The following is a 17,015-nucleotide window of genomic DNA, read 5'->3' as shown; positions in this document are numbered from 1 at the left end:
AATGTTTAGATTTCACTAAGGCATTTTCACTAGAATGAATCAGATACAGTATGTTAACTTTAACATGCTCTCTATTGTGATTGAGAAATTGAACCAAGAAATGGGCTGATGGTGCGATAGGGTACCTGTGATGTCCCAAAGGGGAAGTTTAGGTGATTATAAAAACAGGATTGTCACAATAATAGTGTTCAAACCTTGGATGTTTTGTAGAATGCAAGATGCCAGTATTTTAGATTTACTACACAATTAAAGAGGGTAGAGAAAGACTGACATAAACTAACTGACTCATTCAAAAGTAGTATTATTACATGGCTACATTATTATATACAGAATCCATGTGTGTATTAAAAAAGATTGGTACAATATATCCTTGGATTGCCTTAGACCACTGGACCTTTTTATTAAACCACTTCGTCAGATACAACAAAGGTATTTTGATGAATGTTAAAGGGATACTTCACCCAAAAATAAAAATGACCCCATGATTCACTCACCCTCAAGCCATCCTACAGTAGGTGTATAGGACTTTCTTCTTTCAGAAAAATCCAATCAGAGATATATAAAAAAATGTCCTGGCTTCTGAAGTGAAGCGAAGAGTTTGTGTAAGAAAAAATCCATATATATAGTTTAGCTACAACCCAAATCAAACACACCTGAACCAGCTAATCAAGCTCTTACTATGCTAAAAACTTCGCGGCAGGTGTGTTGAGGCAAGCTCAACTCTGCAGAACCGAGTTTGGGCATCCCTGCTCTAGCTAACTAACTAACTACCATACATATAAGTTCATGAGAGAGCGAGAATATGCTAGTCTCATGAGCACAGCAAAGGAAAGCCAGTCTCCAACATTCATAACAAATTCTCATTTTGTATTTCTAATTTGTGACCGATATTGTTTTGCCTCTTTCCTCTGTGCTACCGCATTTGTCACTTCTCACCGGAGTTTACGCTACACCGATGTCCTGCGTCATCCCCTGCATACCACTCTCTCATGGAAAGAGTATGACAGTTATTAAAGCTAGTGATTGCGGTTTATAAAGTTTGAAATGCACATGCATCTCGACCACCATTCACTGCTATTATAAAGCTTGGAAGAGCTAGGACATTTTTAATATAACTCCGACTGTATTGGTCTGAAAGAAGAAAGTCATATACACATAGGATGATTTGAGGGTAAGTAAATCATGGGGTAATTTATATTTTTGGTGAACTATCCCTTTAATGGTAATCAAACAGTTTCTGTCCCCATTTATTCCTATTATATATATATATATATATATATATATATATATATATATATATATATATATATATATATATATATATATAAATATATATATATATATATATATATATATATATATATATATATTTTTTTTTTTTTTTTTTTTTTTTTTTTTTCTGTCCAAAGTCAATGGAAACTTGAAATGTTTGGTTACTAACATTCTTCAAAATATGCACTTCTGGGTCACCGTAACATTTGGATGGACAACAACACTTTTCTCATGAATAATGTGCAGTGATGAATTAGAAACACAATAAGACCAGGAATGTAAATAAAATTAGATTTCATGTTGACTTTGTTTTAAGTTCTTCAAACACACTTAATGCTGTTCATTTTTGTTGCCAACCCCTTTCTGATGTTCTTTCACACTCGCTCTCATGATTTTGGGCCTCTCTGTATCTCCAGACCTTTCCCGCTCTGGCTCGATTACAGGCTCTCCGCAGGGGGAACGCGCGCCTCCTACAGGAGAATAAAGCCATGCTGCGCTCCCTCGCTCACTTCACTCAGACGGCCTCTCTCCCTGAGTCGGACGATCTCTAGTCCTCCTCCCTATCTCTCTGTGTCCCTTCCTCCTTCCTGTTCTCCGTTGCACCCTGTTGTCTTCCTCCTCTGTCCCGCTGCTGCTCACCTCTCAGGCAGGTCTCCTTGTTTCATTCCTTTGTTTTGCATTGGTAAGGCTTTTTCGCTCCTTCTTTCTTTCTCCCTGTTTCTCTCCTGGGTCTGGGGAAGGGTAACCCCTCACATTCCTGCTGCAGGTGGAAGCTTTGAAGATATTTATAGATCTTCCAAACATGTCCAAACATCTCTATACTTCAGCAGTGTCCAAATCAAATCACAGCCTCTGTAGTGTCACATTCTAGTCTCTGTCAACACATCCACTCACTGGTTATTAATAACTTCACTGACTGTTGGATGACTATATTACACGCAGATAGCTATAAAAGTAAGCAATTAGTATTATTTTTTATTTCATTAAAATAAAATTCAAATTAAAACACTGGTTATTAATAACAATACAGACTATCGGATGCCTAAATTACAAACACAATATGTAAAAATATGAATGTGTATACATAACATTGATTATAGATATTGGATGTTTATATTATAAATTGATCACAATAAAAGAAAAAAATATATAAAAATGAAACTAAAATAGAATAATGATATACTATTAAACACACTGGTTATAAATGACACGGAATGCCTATATTATAAACAGACAATAATAAACAATTAAGCATAAACATATTTGTAAAAATTAAATTAAAAAAATAAAATGACAAAAATAAATGACAGAATATGCCTATATTATATTGCTTATATTACAAACATAAAAAACATAAAAATAATTTCAAAACAGTAAAATTTATAAAATTAGAAAATTAGAATAATAATAGAATATGTAAATCACTGGTTTTAAATGACACAGACTATTGGATGTCTATATTACACATGGATAGCAACACAAATTTACAAAAATTATTGTAAAAATGAAAATAATAATTATATAATATGTAACTGGTTATAATTTACAGACTATTGGATGTCTATAATAAAAACAGATAATAAAAAATTACAGATTAAAAAAATAAAAATATGGAACTACAATAAAAATATACAAAATGTACAAAATATGGGTTAATAATTATTTATATTTTTGATTGAATATGGGTCGTATTTACAATTCAGTATTTGCAATTCAGCAGCTGATTTAACAAATAATGGTTTTAATTGTTGGAATTAGTTGAGAGGACCGAGACAACTGACAGGCCAAAGTCTTTGATGCAATTTACAAGTTCTGAAAATCTTATGTTAGATAGTTAGATATTTATCGAACATATTTAAAAATTATCTTTCTAAAGAACATGGGATTTGTGCCTTTATTGCTTAAAAACAGCAGGACACCAATTACTATCCTGTTCATATTCAGAATGGCAGAACTATCCACAGTGCTGCGAGTCTCTCTCTCTCTCTGTGTGTGTGCTAGTTATTTCTAAAAGGGAGGACAAAAAAAGCTTTGTTGTCTTATCCGACGGTTGGAAAGATGTGATATGAAGTCATGAGTGGCTGGGTTTGCTCTTCTGTTAAAGCTTTTATAGGTCTGGCAATGCTTTCTTATTCACTGGAGTAGGAGGAGGTGAACCTCTCTATGCATGAGCACAAATTCACATGGCACTACCAACTGCCAGTCCTATAAAAAATATATTCTGTGGTGTTATGATACAGCAATGTTTGCATGCTTTATTGTGAAGTACTGTCAAATGAGATTAAGAGAAGAACCATTTTAACTTTGTAGTGTATTGCCATCTGATGGGCACTGCGATTTTGTTGTCACATGACCAAACACCTGACCACTAAATAATTAAGTAAATGAATGCATTCTTCTCACTCATTTTCATCTTTAATCAATCTCAGGTTTTGACAGAACTCAAGTCTGATAACCAGCGGCTAAAAGATGAGAATGGAGCATTAATCAGAGTCATCAGCAAACTTTCCAAGTGAGGACAGCCGGTTAAAGAAGAAGAGAAATACTGAACAGAAAGAGACCAAATCTGAGAATTTCACAATGACTTAACATTGATCTGCTCTTGGTGCAGCAGCTCAAGGGTTAAAGAGTTTTGCTAACCAAAAGTTTCAAATTTTGTCATAATTTACTTATGTTGTTACAAACTGTTATCACTTTCTTTCTTCTCTGGAACACAAAATAATTGTTCGTACAATTCATACAGTGAAAGTCAGTCATCACCAAAACTGTTGTGTTCCAGAGAAGAAAGCAAGTATCCACTTTCTTAAAAAATATGGTGATAGCCTGATTTAGATAATTTCTATCTGGTTTAGGTGGTTGACTGATGGGACAACCAGCTAGTGGAGCTGAGGTCAACCAACATAACCGACCATTTTTCTGCTGACGAAGGCCAGACTGAGTTGGTTAAGTGTTCAAAAACATAAATTGAACTAGTTAACTGGTTTTGCCACCTTAAGTTGGGCTGACTTGTAGTTTGCAGTAGGGTACTCCAATCACACTGTAAGAACAGTGTTTGGTTGAATGTCCATAATAGTCCAGGCTGGTTTAAAGGTGCTAAAAATAAAGGTTCTTTATTGACATCAGTGGTTATACAGTATATATTAAGAACTGGTCACTTAAAGGTTCTTTGGGGAAACCCAAAATGGTTCTTCTTTGATAGGAAACCCCCTTTTTGGAAACAGATTGCCACTAGTCTCCATGTGGAACCAGCACAAACATTCTCTTAAACCAGCAAAATTTTGTTTGTGAGGCTGGTCAAGGTTTCTGATGAAGCTGGCTGACTAGAAGACTCTTGCTTGTCAAGAAGCCTTGTGGGAACAACAGTACATTTCGGATAAACAGCCAAACCACAGCATTGGTCACTAACTGTTCTGGTCTTTTCAGCAGGGAAAAGCTGAACAAACTGCCATTCCCTTAAACGGTATTTGATCATCAGTCAAATCGAATTATTCTGAAAGCGGTCGTTTGGTTCAGTATGATCTTCAGAAGCTCTGCCAAAACATTCTAAAAGGAATGTTCCCACTGAGAGATGATGTCACTCTCCTCCTGTCAACCCATTTGTCCTGCTTGCTTTTACATTTGTAGAGTTTATATATGACCTGATGGGCTGAAGAATGGATATGTCGAACCAGTCAAATGTTTTATATTTATTTGTGCCTTTTGTTTGTAATTACGTGTAACTATATGGATGAAACCGAAACACATCACACATATGCCATTTCAGATGCTTTGTTTTTCATAGTCCACAGTTTTTAACCTGTAATCTTGAACCAATGCTCACAGCACTTTGTTTGTGATTTTTGTTGTTTGCCTGAGTATTAAAAACACACTGTAAAATACAAAAGAATGTAGTCAAGTGGCTTTTTAGTAGCAGTGCTGCCCCCTGCCTGCCTGTATGATCATCACAGCCATTATACAGGTTCCACCATTTTCATTTTCATTTAGTGTTCTTATGTGCTTCAGATGTGCATTTTCACTTCGGTTTCAAGTAGCCATTTCTTATCAGGCCAATAAAGTCTTCATTTTACGAAAAGTTCAAGTATATTTTCTAAGTATACTTTATGTAGTAAATATACTAGTAGTATACTTGTACTACTGTATTTCAATACTTATTGGGACTACATTTTTTTTTCTAACAGTAGTAAAGTAACTGAGTAGACAATTAATTCAACTAGTTTAGTCTAGATTAAAATCTACATTAAATTAGATTGAAACTACACTTAAAAGGAGATTTGTTGGTATACTGTTAGTATACTAGTTACTGTACATATTTCTAACTCTTTTTCTTTTGTTTGTTTTGTTTTTGAAAATACACTTTAAAGAATACTCTTATTAAACTACTAGTTAGTAATATACACTTGCAGTATTAAAACTTTTAAACTAATAGTTTACTCTGAGTGTATTTCAATGTGTACTTTCATAAACTGTGGACTAGAAGTATATTAGTAGTAAACTAACAGTATACATAAAGTTTGTTGCAATACTAAAGAAACACTTTTTCATAAACTAATTGGGTAATCAAGTTTACTACTTTTACACTTAAAATACACTTAAAAGTACAAAGGGAAATTTTGTACCGAGAGCTTTGAAGTAGTTTGAAATTGTACACAAGTACATTTATATAAGTGTACTTACTACTTGGTAATTATACTTAATGGTAATATTATATATAAGGTTTTTGAAGTCACTCTAACCACCTTTTATTAAATATCTGCTTCTGAAACCACAAGACAAGGCTTACACCATCAGAATTGTAATTGTAGGTCATAAATAAAGCAAACCGAAGGAAGTCAGTTCTAACTACAACATATCAACACCACACCCAGAGTCAAGTGTAATTAAAAGGCCTTTATTTTCTCATTTGTTTCAGTACAGAGCTGGTAACACACATGGTAAATCTGTAGAGCTATTTGGTTCCCTTGACGTCTTTACAAGGATTGCTGATGCTCATGTACTGTCCACTAGGGGGTTGTGGGAAGAGTCTGTGAGCAACGTTTTCTCAAAGTGTCCCATCAAGGGCTAAAGCATGCGTTTGATCCACACTAGGCACGACAATACGGACATGAACACACGCACACGAGAACACCGAAACATGTACAAACATAGCCTGAGGGACAAACCCTCACAATCTCCCACCGACTAAAGAAAAAAAAAGCTGATCACAAATAGATACAAATAGAAAAAAGAGCATTTTACAATTCTAGATAAGCAGAATGAAAAGTGCAAGAGAAAAATCTAATTAAAGAGACACAATGGCAGGATTTTGATTCTTTTATCCCAAGAACTTTGCTATGTGATTACGCCAAAGCAGACATAAAGGCATCAGCTAGCATTTTCGGAAAAATAAATAAATAAATAAATGACAACATCTCTGTTATGGGGGTTAGAGCAGTCTCTCATTGATTTGTATCACATAAAACATTCACAGAGAGTTACAAAGACAACTGAGCTGATTTCGCAAATGGAGAGCAACTTATAGACGGAATCCATGAGCAGTTTTTAAATTGCCCCAAATACCTTTGCTTGCAAGTAACAACTCCGTGGTTTACGATCAGGAATGTTTCAAATAAATGTTCATTGTGCACGCTGCTATATATAGGCAGAATGGCAGTGCTCGAGTAACTCCCAACAAATGATTATTTCTTATTAAAGGGCCTATGCATTATTATTAAAATCACACGCATTCACACTCAAACCTCAAGCAATGCTGATTGAAATTAGTTGGATAAGCCGAATTTCTGCACAGTTCTGTTCAATTTTCTTGTCCAAATGTCCAAATGATATACTTTTGAGGTATCCCATATTGAGTTTTGGATTAAAATGGTAAAAGCAAACAACTTCTCATAGTTAAACGGTTTTAATTGCCCTATGCCCAGAAATGCATGTGTGTACATACACAGTGGAATGGCAACAACTACAAGCATGTTTAAGTTCACACAGATGTTCCTAGCAAACTTTATGTTAAATCAAGCCATTTACAAAAAATATACACTGAAATCATCATAAACTCATCAAAAAGACATTATTATTAACAGAAAGACCGACTATTTCAAGTTGAACTGCCAATAATGCTTAACTTAGCACATCTTAGGAAACAGTGTGGCCCCGTAGCTTCACAGACTATGTGGAATGTCGAGGAGATTCATCGGCCTATGAAAGGAGGAGACATTTTAGGATCATCTATATAGTTGAGCTCTAAAGATTTAGCTCAAGTCTTATGGCTTTATCTTATTCACACTCACACACACAAACTTACGGTTTATTGGCTAGTTAAACGCTGTTCTTATGTAAAAGATTCATAAATAAAAGCTTGTTAGAAAACAATGGGGACTCCAAGTTTTCTATAACATGATTGATAGTGTTGTGCTCCGGCAACTTTGTTGCCAAGGTAGAAATCAGTTGGTCCGAAAAAATCACGTAAGAATGACGTAAAGTCAGCTAAAATGGCAGTAAACGTGACTTCTCTCATTGGCACTGACAGCAAAAAGACACAAATTAAAATAATGTGTAATTTTTTTCATAATGATTCATATGATGCAAAACTTTACATCGTAGTTCCAACAGAGATACTCTGCTGATTACAGGATCCTACAAGATGGGGAAAAATATCCACTTGGAGCCCCCGCTGGAAGTTTTGACTTCCCAGGAACGTATTCTGACAACAACACATACAAATATTACTCTGAAAAATAAATATAAATAACTAATTTCAAATAAATACATAATAATTTTGTTCCTTAACAATATTAGTAGACGGCAAGCATGCGGCTACGTTTTCATTCTATATTAGTTCACACAAAGCACTTAACATACAGTATCTGCTCATGATGTCCAGGCATGGATTGAATCTGAAAATGAAGATTAGTCTAGTACACTTCATATTCTCTCCAGTACCCGCTCACAGAAAATAAATACATATTTGATTTGATTAGAAAATATACACAGCATTTATCCCCCTCCGTTTTGTTATTAAAATGACAAAGAACACCTACTTAGGTACACAATATATTTTTTGCTTCGTCTCTGAAACATGCGCATCTTTTTGTACTGTAACATGCAGTATCATAAAGTAGGAACTATGCATATATAGGTCAAACTACACGCCTATGGGTTTGGGGAGGGGGTGGTAGTTGCGAGTTGCAATTTTTTTGTGAAAGTTCTTCGAAATAAGGGACATATCTGTGTAAGAGGTTAAACCAGAATGGTGTACAGAACATTAACAGCGTAAACAAAGTAGGTTTCAATATGATACTACATGAAAAAAAAGCATGATGTCACATAAATAACCACACATTCATTAGACCTGCAAAAAGACATGAAAATGACAAACTGCACTGTGAATGTGGATGGAAATACCGAACAACAGATTTATTGCAACTGAACACAGCCTGTCAGAAGAGCAGCTTCTGTTTTATCTAGGGGAATCTCAGACAGGAAACGTCACTTAAGCGACTTTTAAATGAAGATTCTGTCGACAGTCTTCAGAGATTTTTATGTTTGAATAACACTAAATGGCTTCAACTGCCAATATAAACTTTTCAAACTTAAATAGAATGTTTATCCGAAACAGAAAATTCCCTTATTGTGTATTTGAATGACTTTCCTTCTGTGGAACACAAAAGACGACATTTTTTTCTTCCCTTTATACAATGAAAGTCAATAAGGTCAATAAAATCTTGTTTTGGAAACCAATGACTTTAAAAATATCATCTGTGTTACACAAAATCATACAGGTTTGGAATGAGATGAGGGTGAGTAAATGATGAACGTTCACTTTTGGGTGATCTATCTACATTTCTGTTCCTCACACAAAGCTGTGGGATTTCTGAAGACTTTGAATATAAAGCATGAGTAAAATAACTTTTATTGTGCTTTTGATAAAAAAATCTGAGAGGATTCAAATTTTACGATGACAGACTTTTCATTATAACCCTAAAAGTAACTGCATGAATGACAATTCAGTGCGGCAGTAGAGTAATGTTGCAGTGATGAGATGGTGCAGGATAAAAGCTGCTAAAGTGACATTTCCTTATGAGAATGAGTTGTTTTTATCAGGTTACAGCATGTTCACAACAAAGTCTCCCTCAAATACATTCTTGGCTCTCTACATGTAGATTTTGGCCTGGTTTAAAAGTCTTTACTCAATAAATAATGCTCAAAAAAAGTCTCGATCCAATTCGAGCCAGCAATTTTGCTTAATTTCCTAACTAATTAATAACTGAACAAATATATTCATTGCCAAAAGAGTTTCTCCAAGAAATATGAGGATAAAACGCACAAAGATTTAGTTCTGTGTCGTTCTTAAGCAAAAAGATATTCAGAGATTTATATCCTAACAATTACTCATACTGTAAGCCACAAATAAGCTTTCAAACAATACAAGCTCCCTTTTTAAACAAATGCAAACTTGTCTCAAGAATGAGCCATCACAAAAGGATGTATTGAGATTGATAGAGCAATATGTACAGAATGCAGTTTCAGTAGTGCAAATAAGTTTAGCGGTTTGGTAAGATGTGCAGTAAATACACACAATAACAGTGCCTTCTATCAGCTCTTCTCGTGAAACCATAACGTCTGGTTTAAACCAAGAATACAACATGAAAACAAAGAGTGATGGTAGTTCTCGAAGGAATAGTTGACTCACGTTTTTCGAAACCCGTATGACATTCCTTTATTTCTTCTGTAGAAGACAAAAGGAGAAATTCTGGAGAATGTTCACACTGTTCTTTTCCAAGTCAAGCAAGATTTTTGTACAATTTTAGTTTGGCAGATCATATGAAGTCAGAAGCTTTTTTTTAAAGCTAGGTCACCATTCTCATTCATTGTATGGAAGAGAGCAGCATGAACTTTCTTTGAAACACCTCCTTTCGTGTTCCACTGCCGTAAGATAGAAAAGTGAGTAAATTCTGACTTATTTTTACATTAATGAGAGGATTCAGAACATCTAAAACTGTGGGAAGCAATAAAAGCAGGTTGAAAGCATTGACTGGAACAAAAACACACCTTCATTTAAAGTGCTCAGGCAGAAAACTTTTACAACAAGAAATCAAAGCAAAGAAACAAATACACCGATGCTAACAGGAAGACGTCCCTGGCAGCTAAGAATTGCTTATTTCATGATGTTTCAAGGCTTGTCTCCTTTTTGTCAGGGTTTGTTAGGATGTTGGGCAGTGGAAGAAGCCAGCTGGAAGCCGGAACTGAAGAATGGAAGAAGAGGTTGTTTTGGAGGCAGTGTAATCGGCACCTGAAAGATTCCTTCTGGCTGGGCAGGAGCATCTAGTCCAACTATCTCTCCAGTTCCCACATTTTTTTATTTTTTTTTATTCACAATGATAAACAATTCTTCACTGTCCTTTCAGACTCAACAACAGAACTGATTTCATCTAGGTGACCAGAGAATCTAGAAGGAATGTGTTAAATTAGGCAGTGTTTTCTATCCATGGTCCCTGATGGAAAACTTTGGAATGCTTTTGGATATTTGGGTGTGAATGTGAGCTTACATCTCTTCTGTGAATAAACCTCAAGGATAAACACACCTTTGAGCTCGGCCTGTCTTCAGGAACATCGGTGGAAAGAGTCTCTCTCATTAGACTCTGATCCACTTTCTCATTTGAGCTGGTCTTCTTTAAATACTCTAGTCTGGTGGCCCATGGCTGTAATTCAGTGCTGATTGGGAAAGATGACGTGTTGTGCATGTTGAAAAGTGAAAGAAAGGGAAACGAGAGAGGGAGGGAAGGAAGGAAGGAAGAAGAACTGGATTACTTCTTGGCAGTGAGGGCCGCTAACGTGGCATCCACCTCCTCCTCAGGTTTGAGTGGATGCCACTGAGCGATGGGCCTGCGTGGGTTCGCCAGCATGTCGGACCAGTGCCGGAGCTCAGTGCCCTGCGCTTTGCTGCCCACCCAGATCTTCCCAATGGCGTCGTTCTTGCCGATCTTATCGTAGTCGAGCACCGTGATCACAGCTTGTATTTTCTGGGAGAAAAAAACAGATATTGCACTTAAGGTTTGAAGGAGCGTATAAATGTAAAACTCTTGTGTTGAGCCGAGTAAAGCGTACCTGCATCTGGTCCTGTGGAATCTCAAAGCTGAAGGACTCGTTGTAGTACGGGTTCAGTGTGTTCTTCTTAACAGTCGTCTTCTTCTTCTTCAGCCGCTTGCCGTTTTGCAGAAGATGAATCTTCACGTAGGGATCTGCAGAGGTTTAGCAGGACAGGAAGTCATGCAATAATGTACCATAGATATTTCAGCTTGCGTCTTATGAATTTTGATTTTTTTTATCTTTTGATATGTAACTAGAGTCCTTAGGTTTTTCCTTAAAGGAATGAGCTCTACCTAGAAGATTTGAATACAATTTTCTATATTGTATATAAGTATTCTAGCACAGATAATCCAGTTAACATTGTTAACAAAAACTAAAACTATTAAAATCAAATTCAGTAAATGAAATAAAGCTGAAAAAAACAACAGAAGTTGAAGTACTAAAATTACTAAACAACAGAAAAAGCAAGCCTAAAGCTAGTGGTCGACCGATATATTACCAAGCCTGATATATCGGCTGATATTTGGCATTTTTCAAATATCAGCATCGGCCAATAAAGCCCCTTTCACACTGCGATTCCGGAAAATACACGGGTAATGTGTCCCGGCAATTGTTCCCGGGTCGCTAGATTTTGCCCCTTTAACACTGCCAGTGATTACCCGGAATATGTGCGTGCGTTCACACACAATCCGTAAAGGTCCCGTAAAGACATGGGACATCAGGATGTTATGGGTAATTTACTAGTCGAAAAACCTTTTCACGTTAACTTTCACTTAAGCTGGTGAATGATCTCAGCGTCAGTGTGGAAAGTGAGTAACTAACTGATCTCTGCTTCAATACAGTTTTTTTTTTTTTTTTTTTTTTTTTCTCGCAAACGCCGATCTAACTTTAAAACAAACCGAGCTCGTTCCAGGACTGAGCCAGGCAATGTTACTAGGTCCTGGGACGTGTTTGCATTCACATAGAAAGGGAACCTGGCAATGTTCCGGCAATTTTCCAGGTCCAACATGCAGTGCGAAAGGGGCTTAAGTGTTTCCTGTTTGGCTGATGCGTTTGAGGTGAGACCTTTATTTTGACAGCGCTGAGAGCAACTGCGCCCAAGCACACAGTACTCACATTCTCCTTCTTGCACCTTGTTATCCTTACAATATTGAATTTTTGCATAAATGTAAGAAAAAAGGAATAGTGCAAGCTCATGGGTAATTTTGCAGGGTACAAACCTTCAACCCACCAAATGCTTACACTATTAGTCCACCAACACCAGGACTGTCCTATAATCACCTCCAATTTTACTGAAGATTGGAAGGTTAAGACTTGTTTGGGCTCTTTTATGCTGGCGCAGCGTGTTGTTCTCAGAGCCGCCAGCAGGTGGCTGCAGTGTGCAGGCAGGACTGCAGAGTCAGCACGTGAATGCTATCTGTTCTGCATGGCTTCCACTGACACTGAAGCACAGGCATGACACAAATGCACTGCTGCGGCACAGAGGCCTGCTGTGCTGTCTAACACGAACATGATAAATTAATAAATAATTACAACTGAAAATAAAAGAATGTGCACTTTATACACATATATATTTAACATATAAATGCAAACAGAAAATAGAAAACAGAAATCAAAACATATTTTTGGTTATAGCATGTGCAGGAACATCCAGTCTTCTGCACGATTTCATCTCCACCCACTCTCTGGAGGAGTGAGAGAAGAGAGAAGGCAGTGCATTGTTTGTGTGTGTGTGTGTGTGTGTGTGTGTGTGTACCTGAGAGTCCTCCAACATCCATCTTTTTCAGGTTCTTAGCCTCAAGGATACAGATGGTGAGTTTTCCAGCTGTAGGTACATAGCGCAAAGAGATGCAGATATCTCCAAGCTTTTCAGGCTGTGTTGGGAAAAATAAAATAAGCAGCCTTAAAGCAACAGCTCACTCAAAAATAAAAAAAATAAATCATTTAAAAATGAAAGGTAATTTATGAAATTGTGAGAACAACACATGGCATCCGTGTATGTCTGAGCACATGCACACTTTGGTCAGAGCCGTAATAATGCTATTAAGGTGTTTAGATGCCTGCTTATTGTGATTAAAATAGGTGTATGCCAAAGAGTTGAATGGTTATGATTACAGAGCTCAACTGAATTAGTTTGATCATAGTTTTGTGTTTACAAGAGGGTAATGTTTAATCACAATATTGCCTAAGTGCCATTATGATATGAAGGTCCAGTAATGGCCAGTGTTTGGTGTCCAATCGTGAGTCGTGACATGCCCTATTGGATACTTAAAGGTATCCTGAAGTGCCTTGAAACACACTATATACTACACCATTATTTTATGAGGTGATGTAATTTCAGCTGAAACCGGAAGAGAGGGCGGGACATATAGAGCAGCCCCGCCCCCTTTTTAAATTAGCCAATAGTGCTTTTATATCTGCTCGGTGAAGCCACATTTGGCAGCAACACTCTAAGAGAGGACCCCCTAGTTTGGACCCCCTAGTTGGGTACTTTAAATATTACAGAATATATACACATAAACGGTTATTTAATATTTCACAATATTAATGTGTTTACTGTATTTTTGTTCAAATAAAACGTCCTTCATGACCATAAAATACTTCTTTCTAAAACATTTACAATTTTATTAATTATTCCAAACATTTGACTGGTAGTAGTTTTATGCACTTTCATGTTTTTTTTTTTTTTACTTTAATTGTATGAAAAGGAGCGGTTTTTGAACATTCTGCTAATCAGCTTCTTTTTTCTAGGTTTGGAACAACATGAGGTGTAAATGAAGATTTAATAATACATCAATAGTGTCTCATCAAGCAGTCATTTTAATGGAAACGTGTTAAGGTAGAAAAGAATAGCATTATGTTACATGATGGGCATAAAAGCGTGTTTAGAGGCGCTGGTTCATTAACTCTCATTATTATTAGTGGACAGACAGCTGCTAGTTAACGTGAAGTGGCTGACAGATGCAGGACAGATGTACCTCTTCTTTCTCCGCGCTATCCAGGTCTCTCCATTGCTCGATAGGTTGTGCCAGGTCCAGGGTGTTCATGGGTATCTTCACCTCACCGATCACATCGTGCTTCGAGAAACGGTCGAAGTCGTACACAGACATGACCAGAGTCTTTCCTCCCATTTCGGTGAAAGGAATCTAGAAATCAACATCGGCTCATGAGTGCTTTGACAGGCACACTTGATAATGACATAAACTGGTACTGTACTGTATCTGATGCTGTACCTTAAAGTTGAAAGTCTCGTTGAAGACGGGGTTGAGGGTTTTCTTGTGCACCTTGGTGTCAAACTTCTTCTTCTTGTCTGGGAGAATGAAAACTTTGACATACGGGTCTGAGGTGCCGCCACTGTCCATGGAGAGAAGATCTGCGGCTTGCAGGATGCCCACTGTCAGCTACAGGATAACAGTGTTAGATCTTTTTGCCAAAAGAGCATTATGAAACCAGTAGGATGGTGGTCTGACACAATATAAAGGTGCATCACATTAGCACAATTTTGTGGTCAATAAAGGTTCAGTATCTTTTAAAACCACTTAGATGTCTGTTGGTCAGCATGGTGAATTTGCACGAGAGATTTAAACCAGTTAAAAAATCTTCATTTAATCTTATGCCCTCATGCAAAAAATTATAGAATGCATGCATTCTTATTAAAATGACTGTATTTTGCCTGTGATAATGATTTGGTATCCAGTTCATGCCAGCACTTCTAGGTGTTTAGTTTCTGTATAGAGATGTGTTTCACCACATTAAAATATTTTTACATGAAAATATGCACTTGACGTATCCAACAATTGCGTTGCATTTTATGTGTATGTAGGACAAATCTGGGAGAGTCTGGGCATTAATGTCAACTGATTCTCTTACATATTCAAGCCAATGTGTTTAAACATACTGTAAAGCATAAAGCGGTCTTGCCTTGTTGTCAGAGAAGTCGTAGTCAAGGGAGAACTGCAGTTTGCCGAGCTTCTCCTTCTCTTTCGGTTCCTCCTCTTTCTCTTCAGTTATTCCCATGTCTATATCTTCTTCATCGTCATCCTCTTCCTGTTTCTGGAGAGACAGAAGCACAGATGGACATTAGAGGAGAAACTAGAGCAAAGGCACAGGAAGGTAAATGATGTTCCCCAAACATGGTCTGTCGGGCCATTTCTGAGCTTACCTGAAGTTTGCCAGGTGTCAAACCACCCGGGTGTTACTGTATGTAACTGTGTCAGCGATGACCTTCATAGCAACATGACTTGATTTCACTTTTCCTTTCATGACACCATTTGCAATCATCTACATTACTTTTGTGCAGGGTAAGCCAGACAGAAGGCTTCTAGTCTTTCTGAAGCATTCTGTCCATAAAATTGATTCTGAGTCTGCAGGGTATAATAAAACCCTGAGAGATGATGACCGAGTCTAAAAGACTCGCTTTTGCACAGAAAAAAAGATTTAGAAGATACAAAAGCGAAGTGTTGGTGCTTTAAAGCCAATATTCATATCAGCCCATAAATACAATGTAAAATAAAACACAATTTAAAAAAAACACTCTGGCAGACAGATATTACAGATCACAGTAGAAGAGCAGAATAAGTGTTATTTTACACAGTTTCTCACGGTCCTGCTGCTCTTCAAAATGACAATGGAAAAATCTGAAATGAATTTCAATAAACGTATATTATCATTTTATAATTTTGTTGTAATTAATACTTTTGTGCCCTGTGCTGTAATTTAATATTACTTGACAAGGTTGTCCATTGTGTGTGCTACATACTGCAAAATATAATATAACATGACTTTTTAGATTAAATTAAACATAATAGTGCAATCATAAAACAAGAAACATTAATGAGTCTATGAATTTATTTTTAATTTAATTTATTTTTAATTTGGATTATATGGAAAGTGTATAGCATATTTGTCACTGAATTTTCCAAACTATATGAGGTCTGTGGGATCAAACCTTATTCGAACTTTAGTTTGAAGCACTTAGAAACGAATAAAAGTGATCGGTGGGCACATCTATATTTTGTACTTGCATTGATTAATCGCGATTAATCGCATTCAAAATAAACATTTTTGTTTACATGATATGTGTGTGTACGATGTATATATAAATAAATGGATGTATATATTTAAGAAAAATATGTTTACATATTAAATATATTTATAACACAATATAAATTATATGAATATGATTTCTTATAGCACTTAGAAACGAATAAAAGTGATCGGTGGGCACATCTATATATTGTACTTGCATTGATTAATCACGATTAATCGCATCCAAAAAAAACTTTTTTGTTTACATGATATGTGTGTGTACGATGTATATATAAATACATGGATGTATATATTTAAGAAAAATGTGTTATATTTATATATTAAATATATTTAAAATACAATATAAATTATAAATGTAAATACATGTACATATTTTCAAAATATATATTGTGTGTTCATTTATTTATACATAATAAATATACACAGTACACACACATATATCATGTAAACAAAAAATGTAATTTTCGATGCGATTAATCGCAATTAATCGTTTGACAGCACAAAATTCACTTTTGGTTTGAACACACCATTAGTGATTTTTGTAGCGTTATGAAAAGATTTTCAACCAGCATAACAAAACCAAATCACCTAAATTAAAATAAACATAAACTGAA

The 17,015-nt window shown here is 36.0% G+C and overlaps 2 protein-coding genes across 12 annotated transcripts in view; one reads left to right on the top strand and one right to left on the bottom strand.

The window, feature by feature from the left end:
- LOC128011664 (protein phosphatase 1 regulatory subunit 12B) overlaps nucleotides 1–5,158 on the top strand; it is a 30,445-nt gene extending 25,287 nt beyond the window's left edge. For 4 of the 9 annotated variants that reach the window (XM_052594336.1, XM_052594337.1, XM_052594339.1 and 1 more), the window contains one exon: nucleotides 3,702–5,158. In XM_052594336.1, coding sequence (XP_052450296.1) covers nucleotides 3,702–3,788 — 87 coding nt within the window. In that variant the 3' untranslated portion in view covers nucleotides 3,789–5,158. Of the gene's footprint in view, nucleotides 1–1,688; nucleotides 1,919–3,701 lie in introns of those variants that run through there. The other 5 variants (XM_052594335.1, XM_052594333.1, XM_052594332.1 and 2 more) reach the window with 3 other exon arrangements.
- Nucleotides 5,159–6,141: 983 nt separating this feature from the next.
- LOC128011662 (synaptotagmin-2-like) overlaps nucleotides 6,142–17,015 on the bottom strand; it is a 68,092-nt gene continuing 57,218 nt past the window's right edge. For 2 of the 3 annotated variants that reach the window (XM_052594328.1, XM_052594327.1), the window contains exons 4-9: nucleotides 15,274–15,405; nucleotides 14,586–14,753; nucleotides 14,331–14,498; nucleotides 13,109–13,226; nucleotides 11,371–11,504; nucleotides 6,142–11,285 (exon numbers count right to left, since the gene is read on the bottom strand). In XM_052594328.1, coding sequence (XP_052450288.1) covers nucleotides 11,070–11,285; nucleotides 11,371–11,504; nucleotides 13,109–13,226; nucleotides 14,331–14,498; nucleotides 14,586–14,753; nucleotides 15,274–15,405 — 936 coding nt within the window. In that variant the 3' untranslated portion in view covers nucleotides 6,142–11,069. The remainder of the gene's footprint in view (nucleotides 11,286–11,370; nucleotides 11,505–13,108; nucleotides 13,227–14,330; nucleotides 14,499–14,585; nucleotides 14,754–15,273; nucleotides 15,406–17,015) is intronic. The other variant, XM_052594329.1, reaches the window with a different exon arrangement.

The sequence above is a fragment of the Carassius gibelio genome, chromosome B23 (assembly GCF_023724105.1).
Source record: "Carassius gibelio isolate Cgi1373 ecotype wild population from Czech Republic chromosome B23, carGib1.2-hapl.c, whole genome shotgun sequence".
Taxonomy (NCBI): Eukaryota; Metazoa; Chordata; class Actinopteri; order Cypriniformes; family Cyprinidae; genus Carassius; species Carassius gibelio.
The sequence above is the reverse complement of the archived record's forward strand: the minus strand, read 5'-3'. Positions and strand labels throughout refer to the sequence as shown.